Source organism: Dermacentor silvarum, chromosome 2, assembly GCF_013339745.2.
Source record: "Dermacentor silvarum isolate Dsil-2018 chromosome 2, BIME_Dsil_1.4, whole genome shotgun sequence".
NCBI classification, from domain to species: domain Eukaryota; kingdom Metazoa; phylum Arthropoda; class Arachnida; order Ixodida; family Ixodidae; genus Dermacentor; species Dermacentor silvarum.
This window is the reverse complement of record NC_051155.1, coordinates 76,501,992-76,519,821: the sequence shown is the minus strand read 5'-3', so window position 1 is coordinate 76,519,821 and position 17,830 is coordinate 76,501,992. Positions and strand designations below refer to the sequence as shown.

At 47.3% G+C, this 17,830-nt stretch overlaps 1 protein-coding gene across 4 annotated transcripts in view; it reads left to right on the top strand.

The window, feature by feature from the left end:
* Window positions 1-17,830, top strand: part of LOC119441569 (arylsulfatase B-like) — an 85,557-nt gene that overhangs the window by 32,872 nt on the left and 34,855 nt on the right. For 3 of the 4 annotated variants that reach the window (XM_049661415.1, XM_037706177.2, XM_037706178.2), the window contains 3 exons: window positions 821-952; window positions 5,061-5,187; window positions 14,257-14,556. In XM_049661415.1, coding sequence (XP_049517372.1) covers window positions 821-952; window positions 5,061-5,187; window positions 14,257-14,556 — 559 coding nt within the window. The remainder of the gene's footprint in view (window positions 1-820; window positions 953-5,060; window positions 5,188-14,256; window positions 14,557-17,830) is intronic. The other variant, XM_049661416.1, reaches the window with a different exon arrangement.

The following is a 17,830-nucleotide window of genomic DNA, read 5'->3' as shown; positions in this document are numbered from 1 at the left end:
ACCTCTGTTTGGTTATTTCTACCCGCTTAAAGTCTATTTTGCCTTCACTGTCCCTAAACCCCAATGCTTTGAAAAAATCAGCCCCGTTGCTTTGCACTGTAGGTTTAAGCCCTTTACAGCAAAGTGTGAGGTGTTCAACCGTTTCCTCTTCTTCTCCACACGCACAACACAACGTGTCTATACCTTGGTACTTGACTCGGTACATCTTAGTCCGCAATACTCCCGTCCTGGCTTCAAACAACAAAGAGCTTCCCCTAGAATTATCGTACGCGCCATACACAGCAGCGCCATTTCGTGTATAGATGTTGAGCCGCTGCATGCAACGTTTCATCCATGACAGACAGATGGCGTGGCAGTCGATGTGAGCACGGACGACGGTGGACGGACAAGGATAGACCCTAAGGAGCTTCGCCCCTAAAAGCGCTGGGGTGCTCTTTAACATTTTTTTGTAGTCTGATGCGATAATAAATGGCATATTTCGGCGTAACCATAGATCAAGTAACACGACATTTCCTAATAAAAAAATCCCTACTATAACTAGTATATGAAAATGCTTGCCGACTTTCTTTACAACAAAGAAGGGCATAGCTTCTAGCACAGGTACAGCCTACAGAGTTCAACGTCCAAGAAATCACCATAATCCTAATCTTAAACACCAATAAATCACCTCATTGTATAAATATAAAACTCCCATCCTTGCTTTTAAAGCTATAGTTGCACTACAAGTACAATTATAACGATCATTGTGCCATGAAATCTTCGGTGATGAGATGGATAACGCTTTCCTTGCTGGGTTCTGATTTTCTTATTTTTAAATTAGATTGGTTCCACCGACTACGGTCTAGACTTTAGACGAAATTTAACGCTGGCTCCTGAGGACAGCGGACGATACTACACGGAACTCGTCACGGAAGAGGCGATATCACTCATTAGGAATCACCCAGTTGATAAGGTAAGTCTTTAACATTGATATAAGCTATATCGCTGGAAGAAACGAGCTTGGGAGCGTAAACATGCCCTATAGGGCTAGAGAGCTGGTGTGGTGGCGCTGCTGCGCTAGAACAACCAGCGCCGCGAGTAGCGGCCGCGCGCGTAAACACGTAGTGACTTGTTGCAAACGCTCTCCCCGCTTCTTCCGCGTGCAACGCCGGCCTACGGGAGCAATGGCCGTGCGGAACCAGCAGTGCGCTTTATTTTGCCGTATTTCGCAGAATCTCAAACGTAGAACAGTATTTAAAACGAAGCAATTTGCTCTGCGGCAATCATCTTTAACGCCAGCAATCATGTTTACGGCGTTACAGAAGAAGTTATGAGTGCAGCGGACCCTGCGACGTTGTTGGCAGATGTGTCGCGCAAATTAAAAGCGTCGACTACGACGCGCGGTATCAGGTATGCAAAATGATCGTTATTTCGTTCCCTCTCTCTTATTCTTTTGTTTGTTATTACCCAGTTGCCTTCACGCCCAAGGCACATTGTGGGAGCGAGCTGCACATGTAAGAACTGAACGCCGAGGATGGTGTAAACACGCCGCGGCCCTGGCTGTGTTTGGTTCTTCACAGGCTGCCAAGGGCCTTCTTCGGGGCTAAAAAAAAAAGACAAAGTTCATGACCGCGATGACCAAATTTCTAATGATAGCATAAAAAAATGTTAAAAAATAAAAAATTGAACAGCGTCTTTTTGTACCTCGCCCGTCACACGGCCCGGATTCATGCAATCCCGTCGCTCCTTGTCGTAAGACTTCCCAGGAAATCCATAAAATTTTATGTTTGGGAGCTTCGCGGCGGTGTTTGTGTAGCTCGTGTGGAAGCCGTACGCGCTACACTACACGGAAGCCGTACGCGCTACACAGTTCAACTCTTTTTGACCGCAATTCCGCGTCGTTCTTTCGATGTGCCATATTTTCGCCCGCACATGCTCGCGCTGGGCAACGACTGATTAGTAGCGCTCCGCGTCGCAGCCGGCGCCACTTGTTCAAGCTCGAAGCTGGAGCGCACGAGCTCCATTCACGTGTCCTAGCACGCGAGGAGGCACACGACGTGAGATGCGCGCCGCGTAGTGTCGATACGTGCACACTTCGCATTGCAGTAGCATTTCATTACACCAGGTGGCACGCCATGTACCAGTTGCACAGGTAGCGGTACAAGGCAGATAGACAAGTATTGAGGAAGAAAAAAAGAATAAAGAGATGTATAAAAAATGCTAGAATGAAAAACATGCATGGCATATAACTGATTAAATCAAGCAGGCTAGGAGACTGTCTACGCCCCATTTGGTGGGGGATGCCAATAAATCATCATGATCATCATTATTATCATTAGCATCGTATCGTGCCACTTCTCAAGCAATGTGAGAGGCGAGCCGCGTAGCGTCGATATCTGCACACTTTGCATTGCAGTTGTACATCGTGACTCCTCTTTCCGACAGCTTTTTTCTTATTATTATCATTATGACCCCAGGTGTATTAATCCACAATAATATTACACCAGCTGGAACGCCTTGTAGCAGCGGCATAGGTAGCAGCTGCATAGGTAGCGGTACAAGGTAGATAGAGAAGTTTTGAAAAAGAAAAAGAACATTTAGGAGATGTATAGAAACTGCATACCTGATTAAATCAAGCAGACTGGGTGCCACCACCCCGTTTCAAAGGGAATGCCAATCATGCATGAACTTCATCATCATTAGCATCATATCCTGTCACTTGTCATAATGGTGATGATGATTATGTAATGGCATCCCCTTTTAAACACGGCGATGACAAATAGTCACCTAGCCTGCTTTATTTCATCCGGTTGGCTATACATGCTTTTTATCTAGCATTTGATATACATTTCGTTAAACTTTTTTTCCTCAATGGCTACCTTGTGCCGCTACCTATCACTATAAGAGATCCAATCAGGTTGTATCAATGTCTTCCTTGTCATGTCATTCGATGTGACATGCGCGCCGCGTAACGTCGATGCGTACTTTGTATTGCCGTTACTTGCACTAGGTGTCTCGACATGTAGGCAGTTGCGTACATGTAGCAGTTGCATGTTGCATGTAGCTAAGCCTGGTTAACTGCAAGCAGTCTAGGTGACTATTTTGCACCGCCACGTTTCAAAGGGGATGCCAAAAAATCATCATCATCATCCGCAGGATCGTATCGCGCGACGGGTCAAGGGATGTAGCGTGTGCGCCGCGTAGTCTCGATACCTTTGGTTACTCTTCAGTACACATTATGGCACCTCCTCGCAAGGTACGAACAGCTGCTGAAGAAACGAATCGTAGAACTACGCGCGCGGCTGCAACTAGGCAACATCGGCTTCAGCAGACCACTGTACAGAGAGCAGCACAAGCCGCACCTCGCCGTCGTCGCCGGGTGGACCGTTCAGTTCGTTCTCGTGAAAACGACGAAGACACTTCGCCGCGAAGACCCTCTAGCGCGTAGTGCCGAAAATGGAGCGCCTATGGAGCCACTCTTCCAGCTTATGCTGTGCTGTGACTGTGCTGCGTGTACCGCGCAGGCCTGTGACTTTTTTTAACGAACGGGGTCTGGTGAGTCGGGATTGAGTTTGTGTTCCGTAAGTTCAGTTTCTCCTCTCTCGCCGATTTCTTTCTACTGGCCATATATTGCGAAGTACATGCCGCGTAACAAAAAAAAAATTGTCGGACCTTCCACTCCGTGAAGATGGTTAACCAGCGAAGCTGAAACGTGCTGCCCCGGTGTTAATTACTGGGTTAATTACGAGGGTTCGTTAAAGTATTTCTCAATTATAAAGATTACACACACCTTAGGCTGCGACGCAGAGAACGATGTGACTGACAGTATGCCCGCAGTCCGCCATTGTCGCTTGCGATTCTTCGAAATTAAGTTGCTTCAAAATGAAATCAGTCCGTTACGTAAGAGAATGAATGGTCCATACCCCCTTAAGCATTGGCTAATACCCCCGTAAACGCGGCCTTCCCATTACGACGACTGAAGAGAAGTGAAATTCTACGCCAGAATGATGAACGGCAACGCAGCCAGCTGTGGAAGAGGACGACGACGAACGCGGGAGCAGTGGCACGAGCGCGTGCCGAGAACAAGCACGAGCGCCACCCGAGGGGCGCCAACGAGCCAGCTGCGGAAGAAGACGACGCTCGAGCCAATGCTGATGATGATTATTTTGTTTACACAGGTGATTTCGCCTAGCCATATACGATTTCGCCTAGACATATAAAGGCCAAACCCCATATGCGCGAAAATGCACGCGACAGCGACGAGCGACGCGACGTAGATCGCCTTCGCGCAAGCTGTCGCTTGCACGGGCAAACCCCATTCACGCGACTGCTTCAGCGAGCGATCTCCATTGTTGCTAGCATGAGGGCATCTACTCGTACCAAATATGGCGCGTTGTCAGCGGTATGCAGTGTAAAATAGGATGTTTTGTTGCACAATAATACATAAAATCTTTGATCGTTGTCCTGCAGTATTTTTTTATATGCACGTGCATAAACATTACTGTATTTGCTAGCTGTGTGCACGTTGCTGCGAGTCGAAAAGCACGTGGAGACAACCGGCAGTACGTCACTGATGTACATCCCGTTCCGGTGTTTTACTATTGACTGCTTGAGCACAGCACTTCCGGGCGACGGTCGACAGAGTTCAAATGTGAAAACACCGAGCGATCACGCGATTTCGACCACGCGATACGTCGCGCGAACGGCCCGTTTCGTCTTTACTACCGTCGCTCGTCGCTGTCTCGTGCATTTTCGTGCATATGGGGTGTGGCCTTAAAGCTTCGCTTGTAAATGTTCCCCGCCATCGTGGCTGACGCCAGCATGGCTCGTGCCTGCCTTGGGACCCGCACTGCTGTGACTATGGCAAGAGTCCTTTGTTTAGGCAATGCTGACGCTTGCTTCTGTGTAATAAAAGGCGTCAAAATGAGATAGTGGAGGGCAATGCAAGAGCGCATAAAGCACACTACGGCTGATGTATGTAGGCAATGATATCCTAACATTCCCTCATTATGTTTTGAAAAGGACTGATTTTATTTCTACCCGGCCGTGCCGCTGATGCAGTGCACTGATTGCCTCTACAGCCTATGTTCCTGTACGTTGCCCACCTGGCTCCACATTACGGCACCGTGCGAGTTCCAATAGAGGCTCCCGCTGAGTATCTTGAAGGCTACGATTTCGTTACAGAAATGAACCGCACCATTTACGCAGGTAAGTGTATTGAATTACGCTACCCTGAAGAGCAGCGTTATACCCTTCGTGCTCACACTTCGCCTTCTCATATTCGCGTTCTTATCTTCTGGTGTCTATTAACTGAATGCAGCTGCACATGGATCGAAGCTCATCAAGCAGTGGGCTACGTTATTGGGTGCAGGTTTAGAGTGGTTTTATAGGCCTTGAGAAAAAAATGCAAAACGCCGTAGTCTGCACAAACCATATTTCGGTTGATTTCAAACGCTCGTCAAATTCTTCTTGTTGGTGCCCTGGTCAATAAGTAGTTGTACAATTGTAGGCATGAGAAGTTAGATAATTTGCAAATTAATCAAAGAAAAACAATGAAATGAGGCTTGTAACAACACACATCGTGCTGTACTGCTTCTACCATAACAAAGCAGGTTCTATTCTTGTATAGGCGTTCGTTATTATTGATTAGGGAGCCTCACCTACGGGATATACCTATAGCAGTGTTAGTCTTTCACGTGAACGCCGATAAAGGTACGTTCTTTCCCAGAGGTGAATCTGGAATTTTTGGATTCAGTCATTCAAGCAGTGGCCATTTGGTAACGTGAGTGCAACCGCCTGAGACCCAGTGCCCGCTGCCGTGGACAACGAACGTCATCTTTTTCATAATATAGCTTTACATGATAAACTAATATATTCTCGTGCAACATAAAGCTGTTGCCAGCAGTCATGGAGGCATTAGGTGTTCATGGAGTACAAAAAGCATACGTGAATATCTTAACAAAAACGTATAATGATTTAGTTCTCCAATACCTGCCTTAGTTCTCGAATAAAAGTGGAAAAATTCCATCTCTTCCATACTATGATCTGCATGTTTAGAATAAATATTCAAGGTTGGAAGGATTAGGAGTGAGGATCAACGGCGAATATCGCAGCAACCTTCGGTTCGCAGGTGAGATTGTCCTGCTCGGCAATGCGTGGGATGAATTGCAAATGATTGAAAACCTTAGCCGGAAAAATGTAAGAGTAGGGTTGAAGGTTAATATACAGAAGATAAAGGTAATGTTGAATAGCTTAGCAAGAGAACAATTCATAAACGGTAGTGAGCTTGTAGGATCTGGGCAGGAGTACATATATGTAGATAAAGTACTCACAGGGGTCTCTGATCATGAGAAATTATTTACAGAAGATTAAAAATTGGTTAAAGCGCATAAGCTGGAACTACCAAATCATGACCTGGAGGTTACCCCTATCCTTCGAAAAGTCAGCAATCATTCCATTCTACCGGTACTAAAATGCGGGGCAACAACTTGAAGGTTAACAAAGAAGCTTTTGAAAGCACTGAGGGCTGCGCAATGAGTGAAAGAACGAAACATTTTAGCTGTAACGTTAAGAGACGGAAATACAGTTCTGTGGGTCAGAGTGCAAACAAGGTTAGCCGATATCCTTGTTGACATTGTGAGGCCAAATTGGAGCTGGGTAAGCCAGGTAATCCGTAGGGCAGACAACCAGCGGACCATTACAGTTACACAGCTGGTGCCAAGTAAGGGGAAGCGTAGTCGAAGCCGGCAGAAAATCAGGTGGGGTGGTGAAATAAGCAAATATGCAGGCGCAAGTTGGAATCAGCTGGCGCGAGGCAGGCGTAATTTGAAATCATTGGGAGAGCCCTTCGTCATGCAGTGGACATGAAAATAAATAGGCTGATGGTACTTCTGAGACATACAGCTGCATCGCCACCGACGACGAAAAACAATCGTGAAGTACATTTCTCATGCCACCAGATGATGCGGCAATGCATAAGGAAAGCGAATTCGAGGAACCTCTGTGTGATGTTAAACTTGCATCTGAGAATGCAAACGATGAAAACAGGTGCCTTCTTTGTCTTCCCTTAAGTCGTGTTCATGCGGCCTGCACGAACGTAGCTTCCTTTTAGAAACCAATGTTTCTTGGACTGATCACTACTTTTACAGAAACAGTCTAGACGCTACCACGTCGAATACCTTTGCCTGAACCAAACTTGGTGTAGGCTTAATGCATGCTTTTTTTTTGTTCACCAGCGACGGTGAAGCTTTCGAACAGCATGCAACTCACCGGTAACGCTCCTAGAAAAAACATTCGACAACTAGGCCAAGAACAAGCTCACATAATGTCTATTAAAAGGGCTCTTCGACGCAAATTAGGCATCTTGTTGGTATTCCACGTTTGCTTTATACTATATGACTTGACGACGATTCAGTGGCTGTGAAATTGCCGAGATCTAAGCATTTTACACTGTTTTTTGCTCAAATCAGTTTCTACGCCAAGTGAAACGGCCCACACCAATGATTTTCGGCAGCCTATATGAGGCATGTCACACATAGATTAATATTGTTCGTTTTCGGTTATTGTGCATGAATATTATGCTATGCGTGTTCAATCCATGATCGTAGTCGCAACATTTAAACAAAGGTTACGCAGATCGAATGCGTATGTTGGAATCCACGTGAAACGAAGCTCTTATGAAACTATTATTGAGGTGTTATGAATTTGCGTATTTCATTCCAGCATATTGGGCTAAAATAAAAAAGCCGGCAGATCCCACGCCCTGTAGGAATCGATGTTATGCGAAGCAGTGTGCGGGGAGCCTACCAACTTAACGAAACAACCATGAGAGCACCAAGACGTAGGCCGCTTTTTCATGACCTACACGACACGCTTGTCATGACATTCACATCATGAGTCCTCAGGAGTCCTTTTAGCAATGCCTAGGAGACCTTGAGGCAAAAGCCTATAGCCATGCGCATGACTATGATTTCAACCATTGATCTTTAGACTTTTCCTTCACTTAGTACCACATCCGAATCCATTTCAGTGGTTTCTGAGTGTTAATCTTTTTTCTCTGAGTCGTCATTTTGCTGAGACATGCTCACGACTATGACCTCTACTATTATTCTTTAGCGTTTCATTCACTTAGTACCCACGTCCGAAGCCATTTCAGTGCTTTTTGAGTGTTGATATATTTTCCTGAGTCATTGTAATTTTTGCTGAGTCATGCTCATGACTGTGACTTCTACCATTATCCTTTAGCGTTTCCTTCACTTACTACCCACGTCCTAACACATTTCAGTAGTTTTTGAGTGTTAATATTTTTTTAGGGGCGAAGCTCCTTAGGGTGTGGGTCTGTCCCTCCTGTGTAGTATGTAGTAGTAGTAGTAGTAGCAGTCGTCGTCGTCGTAGTAGGTAGCCACGTCTACTTTTATAGAAAAAAACACCGCATATCCACGGGGTGAATGATGATGAGTGGGCGAAGCTCCGGAGGGAATCATCGGTAAACCGTGAATCTTCCGTGTAATTCGCCCAGTCTCGCCGCACTAAATCGAACGATTGACTTCCACCAATGACACGCGCCATATGTGACGTCATTCCTATTTTATAACAGCGCCCTTCATTATAATTGCACCATCTCCCGCTTAAGGGGACGCTAGCACAAATGCGTTAGAAACGCGCAGTACTCTCTAGTAAGGGGGAGAGGCCACAGAGACTTACGCAGCCGTTTACACATGCCGGAACGTGCACCGCGTTTGCCGACGTCATCACATGACTGCTGAGAGAGTATAACCCCCGTATTCATAAACACTCCTCGACTTGAACTTGACTTGCCACCATCTTCAACGCGTTTCGAACGCGCTGGCCAAGGCGGGGGCAAGTCAAGTTCAAGTCGAGGAGCGTTTATCAATACGGGGGTAAGGCGGAGAGGCCACAGCATCTTACACCAGCTTCTTACACGGGCCGTAACGCGCTAGCACAAACGCGTTAGAAACGCGCAGTCTTTCGTTAATGTTGGGTATTTATTGTCATCGTGGTGCGTGTGTCCATGTGCGCTTCGTGGCGTAGTGGTTAGCGCCGCGCGTTCGGAAGCGAGGGGTCCCTGGTTCGATTCCGCGCTACGGACACAACTTTCGGAATTTTTTTTTTCATAAAAGTGGGCGTGGCTACCTACTACGACTACTACTACTACATACTACACAGGAGGGACAGACCCACACCCTAAGGAGCTTCGCCCCTAAAAAATTCCGAAAGTTGTCTCCGTAGCGCGGAATCGAACCAGGGACCCCTCGCTTCCGAACGCGCGGCGCTAGCCACTACGCCACGAAGCGCACATGGACACACGCACCACGATGACAATAAATACCCAACATTAACGAAAGACTGCGCGTTTCTGACGCGTTTGTGCTAGCGCGTTACGGCCCGTGTAAGAAGCTGGTGTAAGACGCTGTGGCCTCTCCGCCTTACCCCCGTATTCATAAACGCTCCTCGACTTGAACTTGACTTGCCACCGCCTTGGGCAGCGCGTTCGAAACGCGTTGGAGGCGGTGGCAAGTCAAGTTCAAGTCGAGCAGAGTTTATGAATACGGGGGTTATACTCTCTCAGCAGTCATGTGATGGCGTCGGCAAACGCGGTGCACGTTCCGGCATGTGTACAGTGAACTAGAAGAGTTGTAGGCATGTGTAAACGGCTGCGTAAGACGCTGTGGCCTCTCCCCCTTACTAGAGAGTACTGCACGTTTCTAACGCGTTTGTGCTAGCGTCCCCTTAAGCGGGAGATGGTGCAATTATAATGAAGGGCGCTGTTATAAAATAGGAATAACGTCACATATGGCGCGTGTCATTGGTGGAAGTCAATCGTTCGATTTAGTGCGGCGAGACTGGGCGAATTACACGGAAGATTCACGGTTTACCGATGATTCCCTCCGGAGCTTCGCCCACTCATCATCATTCACCCCTTGGATATGCGGTGTTTTTTTTTTGATGAGTCATTGTCATTCTTGCTGAACCATGCTCATGACTATGACTTCTGCTATTATCCTTTAGTGTTTCCTTCACTTAGCACCCACGTCAGAATCCATTTCAGTGGTTCTTGAGTGTAATTTTTTTTGCTGAGTCATTTTCATTTTTGCTGGATCATGGGCATGACTATGAGTTCTACCATTATCCCTTAGTGTTTCCATCACTTAGTACCCACGTCAGAACCGATTTCAGTGGTTTCTGTGTGTTAATGTTTTTTTTCGCTGAGTCATTGCTATTTTTGCAGAGTCATGCTCATGACTATGACGTATAGCATCATCCTTTAGTGTTACCTTCACTTAGCACCCCCGTCCGAACCCATTTCCGTGGTTTTTGAGTGTTAATATTTTTTTGCCGGGTCATTGTCATTTTAGGCGGCTGTTTTATGACCTACATGACACGCATGTCATGACCTATCATTTATGTTGGTCATACGCTGTTGTCATGCTATGCCAATTTTGGTACCTACCAAGGTAACGACACGACCATGAGAAGACCAAGACGTAGGCAGCTGTTTCATGACCTACATGACACACATGTCACGATATTCATGTCATGACCTATCATTTATGTTCGTCATATACTCTTGTCATAGTATGCCAATTTTGGCAAATATCAAGTCAGCGATACGACCATTAGAGCACCAAGACGTAGGCGGCTACATAGATAGACACTGTCAAAGTGGCAAATGTTCGCCAAGAAATGCTTCGCATTTAAAATGGCCAATCCTTCCCCTACAGGAAAAGTGGTTAATAGAAGCTTGTCGTGCGTTTCTTCAGTGTTCCTTGGAACGAATTGCACCGACGAGTACCACGTTGTGTTTGAACCACAACCGGTCACACGCACTGCAACTGGATCCGAAGTTCCGGTTGAGAAACTCGCGTTGAAACGTGGCCGTCCTACCGAGGAAGTTGGCGCTATCGTTGCCGAGGCGTGCACCACCATTGTCTGGTTCCTGGAGGGCAAGACGACGCTGACGCTTGGATTCAACATCGCGCTCCTGCAACTCGGGGTCGGCGGCTTTTCGCTGACGTTTAGCCTCACCATCGCGCTGCCACAATTCCGAGTCCGCGGCTCTTCGCTGATGTTTCGCGTGGGCTTCGGAAGCCTTCGGAAGAATCAGCACGTCGATGACGAGCCCTTTCCCGAGCATGTTCGCGGCGCCATTGCTCGAACGCACCCTGCTCCTCGGCAGAACGCACCACGCAAGGCCTTCTCAACCGGACGCCGAGACTGATCATTCCAGCCGATCTTCCCGGCCGAGCGCGCGCCAAAACCCTTTCTCCCTTTTCCCTCCCCGCGACACACCAAGAAGAGCAGAAGACCAGGCACGTATAATGGCATCTTCTGAAACGGTGATTTTGCGAGAAGAGTCGCAAAATCGATGACGCAGTGACGTCATCGGTAGCGCTGCGGCGGAGGAGCTAGGCGAAGCGAGGCGCAGCTGTGCGCCGTGACGTCATCGCTAGGCGAATTTCTGCGAACGCTACGCGGGGAAACTAAAAGCTTAAACAGCTCCGATGTTAAAAATTTGGTCTCCATTTCACCCATTGAAAGTGGATGCACAGTGAAGCTGTTGCCGGCGTTACACAAACGCCACCGCCGCCAGGCGTCGCACCGTCGAGAGCCACGTAGCCTCCACGACCTCGTTCGCGCCTTTTCCGTTGCTGCTCGACGCCGCGGTGCACGTTTGCGGCGTCCATAGGCTTGCGCGTAACCCGCGTTCACGAAGTGAACGTGAATCTAACTTTTAGGGGCGAAGCACCTTAGGGCCGAGCCTTGTCCCACCCTCGTCGTAGCCCGTCGTCCGTAGCTCTGGTTTGCATGGAGACCGCTAGGGGCGCTGGGGTGCACAAGGGCGTTCGTTCCCGATGCGCGCTCTCTTTCTCCCTTCAGCCATGGATGATAATGGTCACTTCTGATAAAGGTGCGCCCGCTATCGATGACAAGGCGAGAGTGGCAGCTAAAGTGCAAGCGAAGTCGAGGGCTCGCAAAGCTGCTGCAGCACGGCGATGCACACAACAAGCGGACCCGGAGTCTAGGGCGCGGGAAGCTGCGGCAACACGGCAACGCCGGCAAGCGGACCCGGAGCTGAGGGCTCGCGAATCTGCAGCAGTACGGCAACACCGGCAAGCGGACCCGGAGCTGAGGGCTCGCGAAGCTCGCGCTTGAACCGAGCATCGGCGCCGCCATCCTCAGGTAGCGAACGCTTCCGGCGTTTTGTCGCCGCTTCCCGTGCTCGCGCCGCCTGTAGGTCCGCTTGCCGGCGTCGGGGGATTCACGGTTAACCGAATGATCCCCCTGTGCTTCGCCCACTCATCCTCATTCACTTTGTGCGTATGCGGTGATTTTTAACCGTCCTGCTCTGATGTCGATTGCGGTCGCAGCACACTCTACGCGGCTGATCCAACGGACAGAGCAGCCACTCATCAAGGACAGATACATCGTGTGCATACGTTCGTCACGCGCACACGCAGGTGTGTCGGAGTGCAGCATATTTTAGTAGACCATCCGCCTGGCGCAAGTGCGTAATTGAACTAATTCAATTTCTCAAATTCAAATGCGTCACAAAAATCGTAATGTACAACTTGCACACAACCTGCAGACATGATATCATCTGATTGTAATTGGAACACACGAGAAAATATAGTTCTGTTACCCGGAAACTCAAAATCACAGTAGCTATATAGAAGAAAATGTCTCGTTGTCGACGCGTCAATGTACACGCACGGACGCAGAAAACTTGCCGGGGCAGCCATATACAGCTTCGCTGTAAAAACGATAGAAGTGCTCAAGGCACATCAATGAAAACTAGACGGTAGTCAGGGACGGACACAACACTTCTATTTGCTAACACCTAATGGCCTATCATGACGAGTATAGAAAGTCAAGGTATTGCGCGCATAAAGAAACACAGCCTATCAGATATTGAGCAGAAGCTCGCAGCACCGCATTATTGTATATAATGGGTGCTTTTGGTATTCGATGTGTTCTTCCTTTCTAATCACGATGATTGTATTATTACTAAGATAACTGATCTGATGCTGTTTTTACGACGTTCTATTTTTCACCTTTACGTGTGTTATTAACCCCCCTACAATAATACAGAAGTCGGGGCTGTGTGGTACTTGTTATAAATAATTAAATAAATAAATGTTACTGCCTTCTACAGGAGCGCACGGCCAATACAATTATGCACTGAAACTACTCAATGTACTTTGAGATGACAAATAAGAGCGCGCCACGAATGTGTAAAGATGCGTCAACCCCAGCCATCAGTTGTGGCTTCTGGCGAATGGGTTGGAACAGCACGTTCTAACGCTTCTCGAGCGGCGCAGATAGACATAATTAGGTTCGTAGTAATGCTACCCCCCTATCGTACAAATGTATTACGTCGGGAGCTGCGACAGCTGTTTAAGGTTTTGTAAATCGACTTAGTCCTACTATTTGCGCAAGTACTGAAGTTTACACCTGGGCGACCTATCACATACACACATTTTTTCGAGTCGTCTTTGCAACGGCGGGCACCGCACGCGTGTTGATCTTACGAACAGTTTTAGTTTCGCGAATACACTTTTTTGTTAGATATTTCTTACGCCAAAATTTGTACATGAGTTCCCTTAGTGAATTCCGCCCCTGGGACCGAATTCTCATAGATTTTCCTTCGTAAGTACTTTCTGTGATTGGTCAACCGCCTTCGCTAATAATAAGTACAGCATCAAGATTGGCTGAAAGTTTCTCTTAGGAACAATTTTAGCGTATGAAGGTTTCGTGAATTCGTGCTCTGGACTTTTGCTACAGTAGTCACATACTGTACACAGTAGACACAGGAAATTAGGCCAGGATAATGGTGCTCGCGCACTGGTAATAAGCCAAAAATTCGACAGTTATCCGGCATATTTGATGAAATTCTTGATGCTGGTTCACCAGTGATACGCTGAACCACCCTGCTGTTCGTTATCTGACCCGATTCCCAAGTAATGTCAACATCCCTGCTTCTAAAATACAGCTATTTCGTTATTCAATCGTTCATAATGAAGAAGTGAATATATTTCAAATGTGTTCATGATCTTTCGAGCAGTTTTAAAAGAATTCACTTCAGAAATCGGCAGCAGAACCATTCCTTTGGCCACAAAAACCATTTGCATGTCACAAGACGGCCAGAGACTGTTATTGTTTCTTTTTTTTGTGTGTACGGCGATGCACCTGCTGCTCAATATCTTTAAAAATTTATTTACTAATACAACCAATGCGATTTCGAACCTTCACATGCAGGTATGGTTGCTGCCCTCGACATGTCTGTTGGGAAAATTTTCGATGCTCTTAATGAGAGGGAAATGCTGAACGACACGCTTCTGTCGTTCAGCTCAGACAACGGTGCTGCATCAACATACTGGGACGTGAACGCCGCATCGCCTTATCCTCTGCGAGGCGAAAAAGCTACTCTCTGGGAAGGCGGCGTTCGAGTACCGGGATTTTTGTGGACTGCGAGGCCCCTGTGGCGTGGACCTGGGTCTCAATACGACCACCTTTTTCACGCCACGGACTGGTTACCGACTCTCTACGAGATGGCAGGTGAAAATTGAAACCACAGTTTGGAACGCCTATTATGCGGGCCGAAACATGGATTTTGCAGCTTGGATTCATGGTGTTGTTATTTCTTTCTATTATGGGCCCCGATACTGACCACTACTCTTGAACTGAGAAGATAGGCTTCTGTGTAACAACCAATCGTGTCTTCAAAAAAAGTGTTATTAAGTATAACGTTGAGCCCATACAATAGCTTAATGTGTGTCATAGTATGGAACGCTTCTGAAAAACGAATACTGCATCTATCTAGCAATACTGAAGTCATATGTGAATTCGGCAAGCTGAGTAATGGTGTTAAAGCCTCGGCAAGGATATTAATCATTACAGACGATATTATTATATGCTAGAAACGTCTAATGTGTTTATAGGATATGTGTCCGGTGAGTTTGCATGCCTGTAAATTTAATTAAAGAAGGTGTCCCAGCTATCACGCAGCACGATTTAAAAAAAAAGAGGAACGGCGTTACGCGAAGCAAACCTAGTGCGTATTGTTTCCAGTACAGTGGAGTAGCCGCCAGTATTTTTTTCGTTAATGAGATTTAATTAGCTAATTGTACTTATTTATCTAACTCGAGAAGTACTGCTCTAATTATCACAGTGTTAATGAGAAGATTGTAGAGCAACATGAAAAACTCCTGATACAGCTTTCTGCACTAGGTTTCCTTCGCGTAACGCCGTTCGTCTTTCTTTAAAATCGTGCTGCGTGATAGCTGGGACACCCTGTATAGGTCGGTAATATAGCTAAAGTGTTTCTGGCCACATTTGTAATGGCAAGTCTTTCGCCTATTTGCATGATGAGGTTACCGCGGAAGCAGAAAGTTGCTTTTTGAACATTGATTTTCTAACACTGATTAGCGATCAACAAATATATTGTTGACGTGCTCTGGGCTAGAGCCTCTGTTGGGACGAACATTTAAAAGGAGCACCTTTTGTCGAAGTCGAGAAAGGCATTTGAACTTAAAATAGGCTATTTCAGAAATATTTTGCCGGAAGAAGTACTTCACTGCGTTCAGCAGCAGCGGATTTATTGGCAATGAAACACGACCTGCGCTGTGCTCCCGTTCTTTCTTGAATGCATTGCACTGCGAAGTCTGCGGCGGAGTGGGGCGGGGCCATAACGCTCCGCCTTCAAAACGTCACCGTGGCGCGCAGTTCAAATTTCCGAATTTGGTGTCTACGCTACGCTAAACGTAAGTCAAACGCGGTTGTCCTCAGAGAGCCGCAGTGCGCTTAGCCAGTGGACTCGTGGTGGCACCCCATGGTGGCCCCGGTATAACCGACCGCAGCAACGAATAGCAGCCGCGTATTGGAAAGTGCTTTATTGCGCAATAAAGCACACAGAATAGAGTGAGGATCATGGCTCTGTTGAAACGAGGGTGTTTGAAAGAAAGGTGACTTCGCGCTCCGCTTGCGAGCTCCATGCACCGCGTACAACACCAAAACTTGGCCGATATGTTCACAGCAGCGTATGCTACTCGTGGACTATGTTGTTCCACCAAACCAGAGGGGTTGGTCAGGGCCCCTTTAACGTGGACGCCACGACTTCCGATTTTGGCGCCTACACGGAGGAAGGAAACTAAAGTGAGGCCGTACCCCCTCCGGACGCTAGGAGAAAAGTGTGGAGGAAGTGACGTAGTCATGGTGACCTAGTCATGGTATTCTTCTTTATTTTTTCACGATTTTTGCACTGTAGCGGCAATGTTGTCGTGGCACAATGGCGGCTTTGTTATGGTGTGTGCGCTCACACGTGTTGCACCGTAGGTTCCGTACCGAGGCAAATGCGCCGTGTGGGCAGGTTTGCGTTAGTCTCTGTGTTTTGTTCCGCTTTTTTATCTGGACCATGCTCTCCCGGGTGTTGCTGTGGCCAGGTGGGACTGAGTCAACTCAAACACGTGAGATGAATGCGCATGCAACGCTGTACGCAATGTACCGCGCCACGGCAATGGCCACGAACTAAGGAATATCTGCGGGAAATTTTGCCCTCATCGGCGGAATCATACTAACGTGCCATTGTAGAACGAAACCACTGTGTTTCAGAATCTGTACAATGAACGCCTTGCAGGTCAGTGACAGTCATTCAGCATTCCTGATTTTCACAGCGGGTGATAACAAGTAACTATGATAACGTAGAACGTTATGCAAGAATGCATAATCCTGGCTTTAGAACTTTGTGTTCAGTAACAACTTGCTCTTGTACATATTAAAACACATGTCGCTCAACTGTTACTTGTTTCTCGCAGTACTCACGACAGTACGAGCTCGTTTCAGGAGAGCGCTTTCGAGGGTCATACACACCTGCACAGTCGTGCCGGTGGAGTTTTACGCAGAATATGCGCTTCATTTTGCTGCCCTCGACATTGGCATTCTCAATGCCTGCTTAGCCACCTGTAGTGTTTCATGATCTACATGCGCACGTTGACGTTTAATGCAGCGCTCAAAGCGCTGCATTCATGCAACGGTGCACCATTCACGGAAGCACACGGGACAAATCAATCTTTTTGAAACTAAACAGAATTAGTACTGCACAAAGATATTTGAAAAGCATCCATGACATGTACAAGTGGTCACCTTAGGGCACAGTCACTGTATCTAAACGAGAAGCCGAAAATCACGTTCTCTGCAACACCGCGGAGGCTTGGGCTAGTCGGTACATACTCAACAGAGGAACAGCGCAAGAATCACGAACTACAAGAAGGGAGAGACACACCAACGCTGACTGACCACTTAATTCTTTATTCAGATAGGAACACAAATATATACCTAAAGAAAAGAAGGGTACATCACTGCGCACGGCCAAAAAGAGTGAGACACCAAATAGATTCCCCCGCCTACTCGCCGGCGCGCCGTGGTAGTGATACGCGGCCACCTGAAATTTGTTCAATAAAGCACGACGATTCCTCAAGCCACAGCGAGCCATACGTGTTTGTGCTCATAAATATAAACTCCAGATGGGTTCCAAATGGTTCGATGTCTCGATCGTTCGTGTCTTCAGTGCATGCATTCTTGCAGTACAGTGAGAATGCGTAGACTTTTTCGTAGCCCCAGACGTCTAGACCGCAAAGCCGTCTGAGAACCCCACGAAGTCCAAGCAGAGAAAAACAAACAGAAGCGAGCGATGAAGGTGATCGTTTTAAAGAGACGCAAGAACTGGGCAGCGGCCGGCAGCTGCTGTTGGTGAGAACAGTTCAGTTCGCTAGGCAGATAAAGCATCTTTATTTTCATAAAAGCCAGTAACAGCAGCGAATTCCAGCACAGGGTA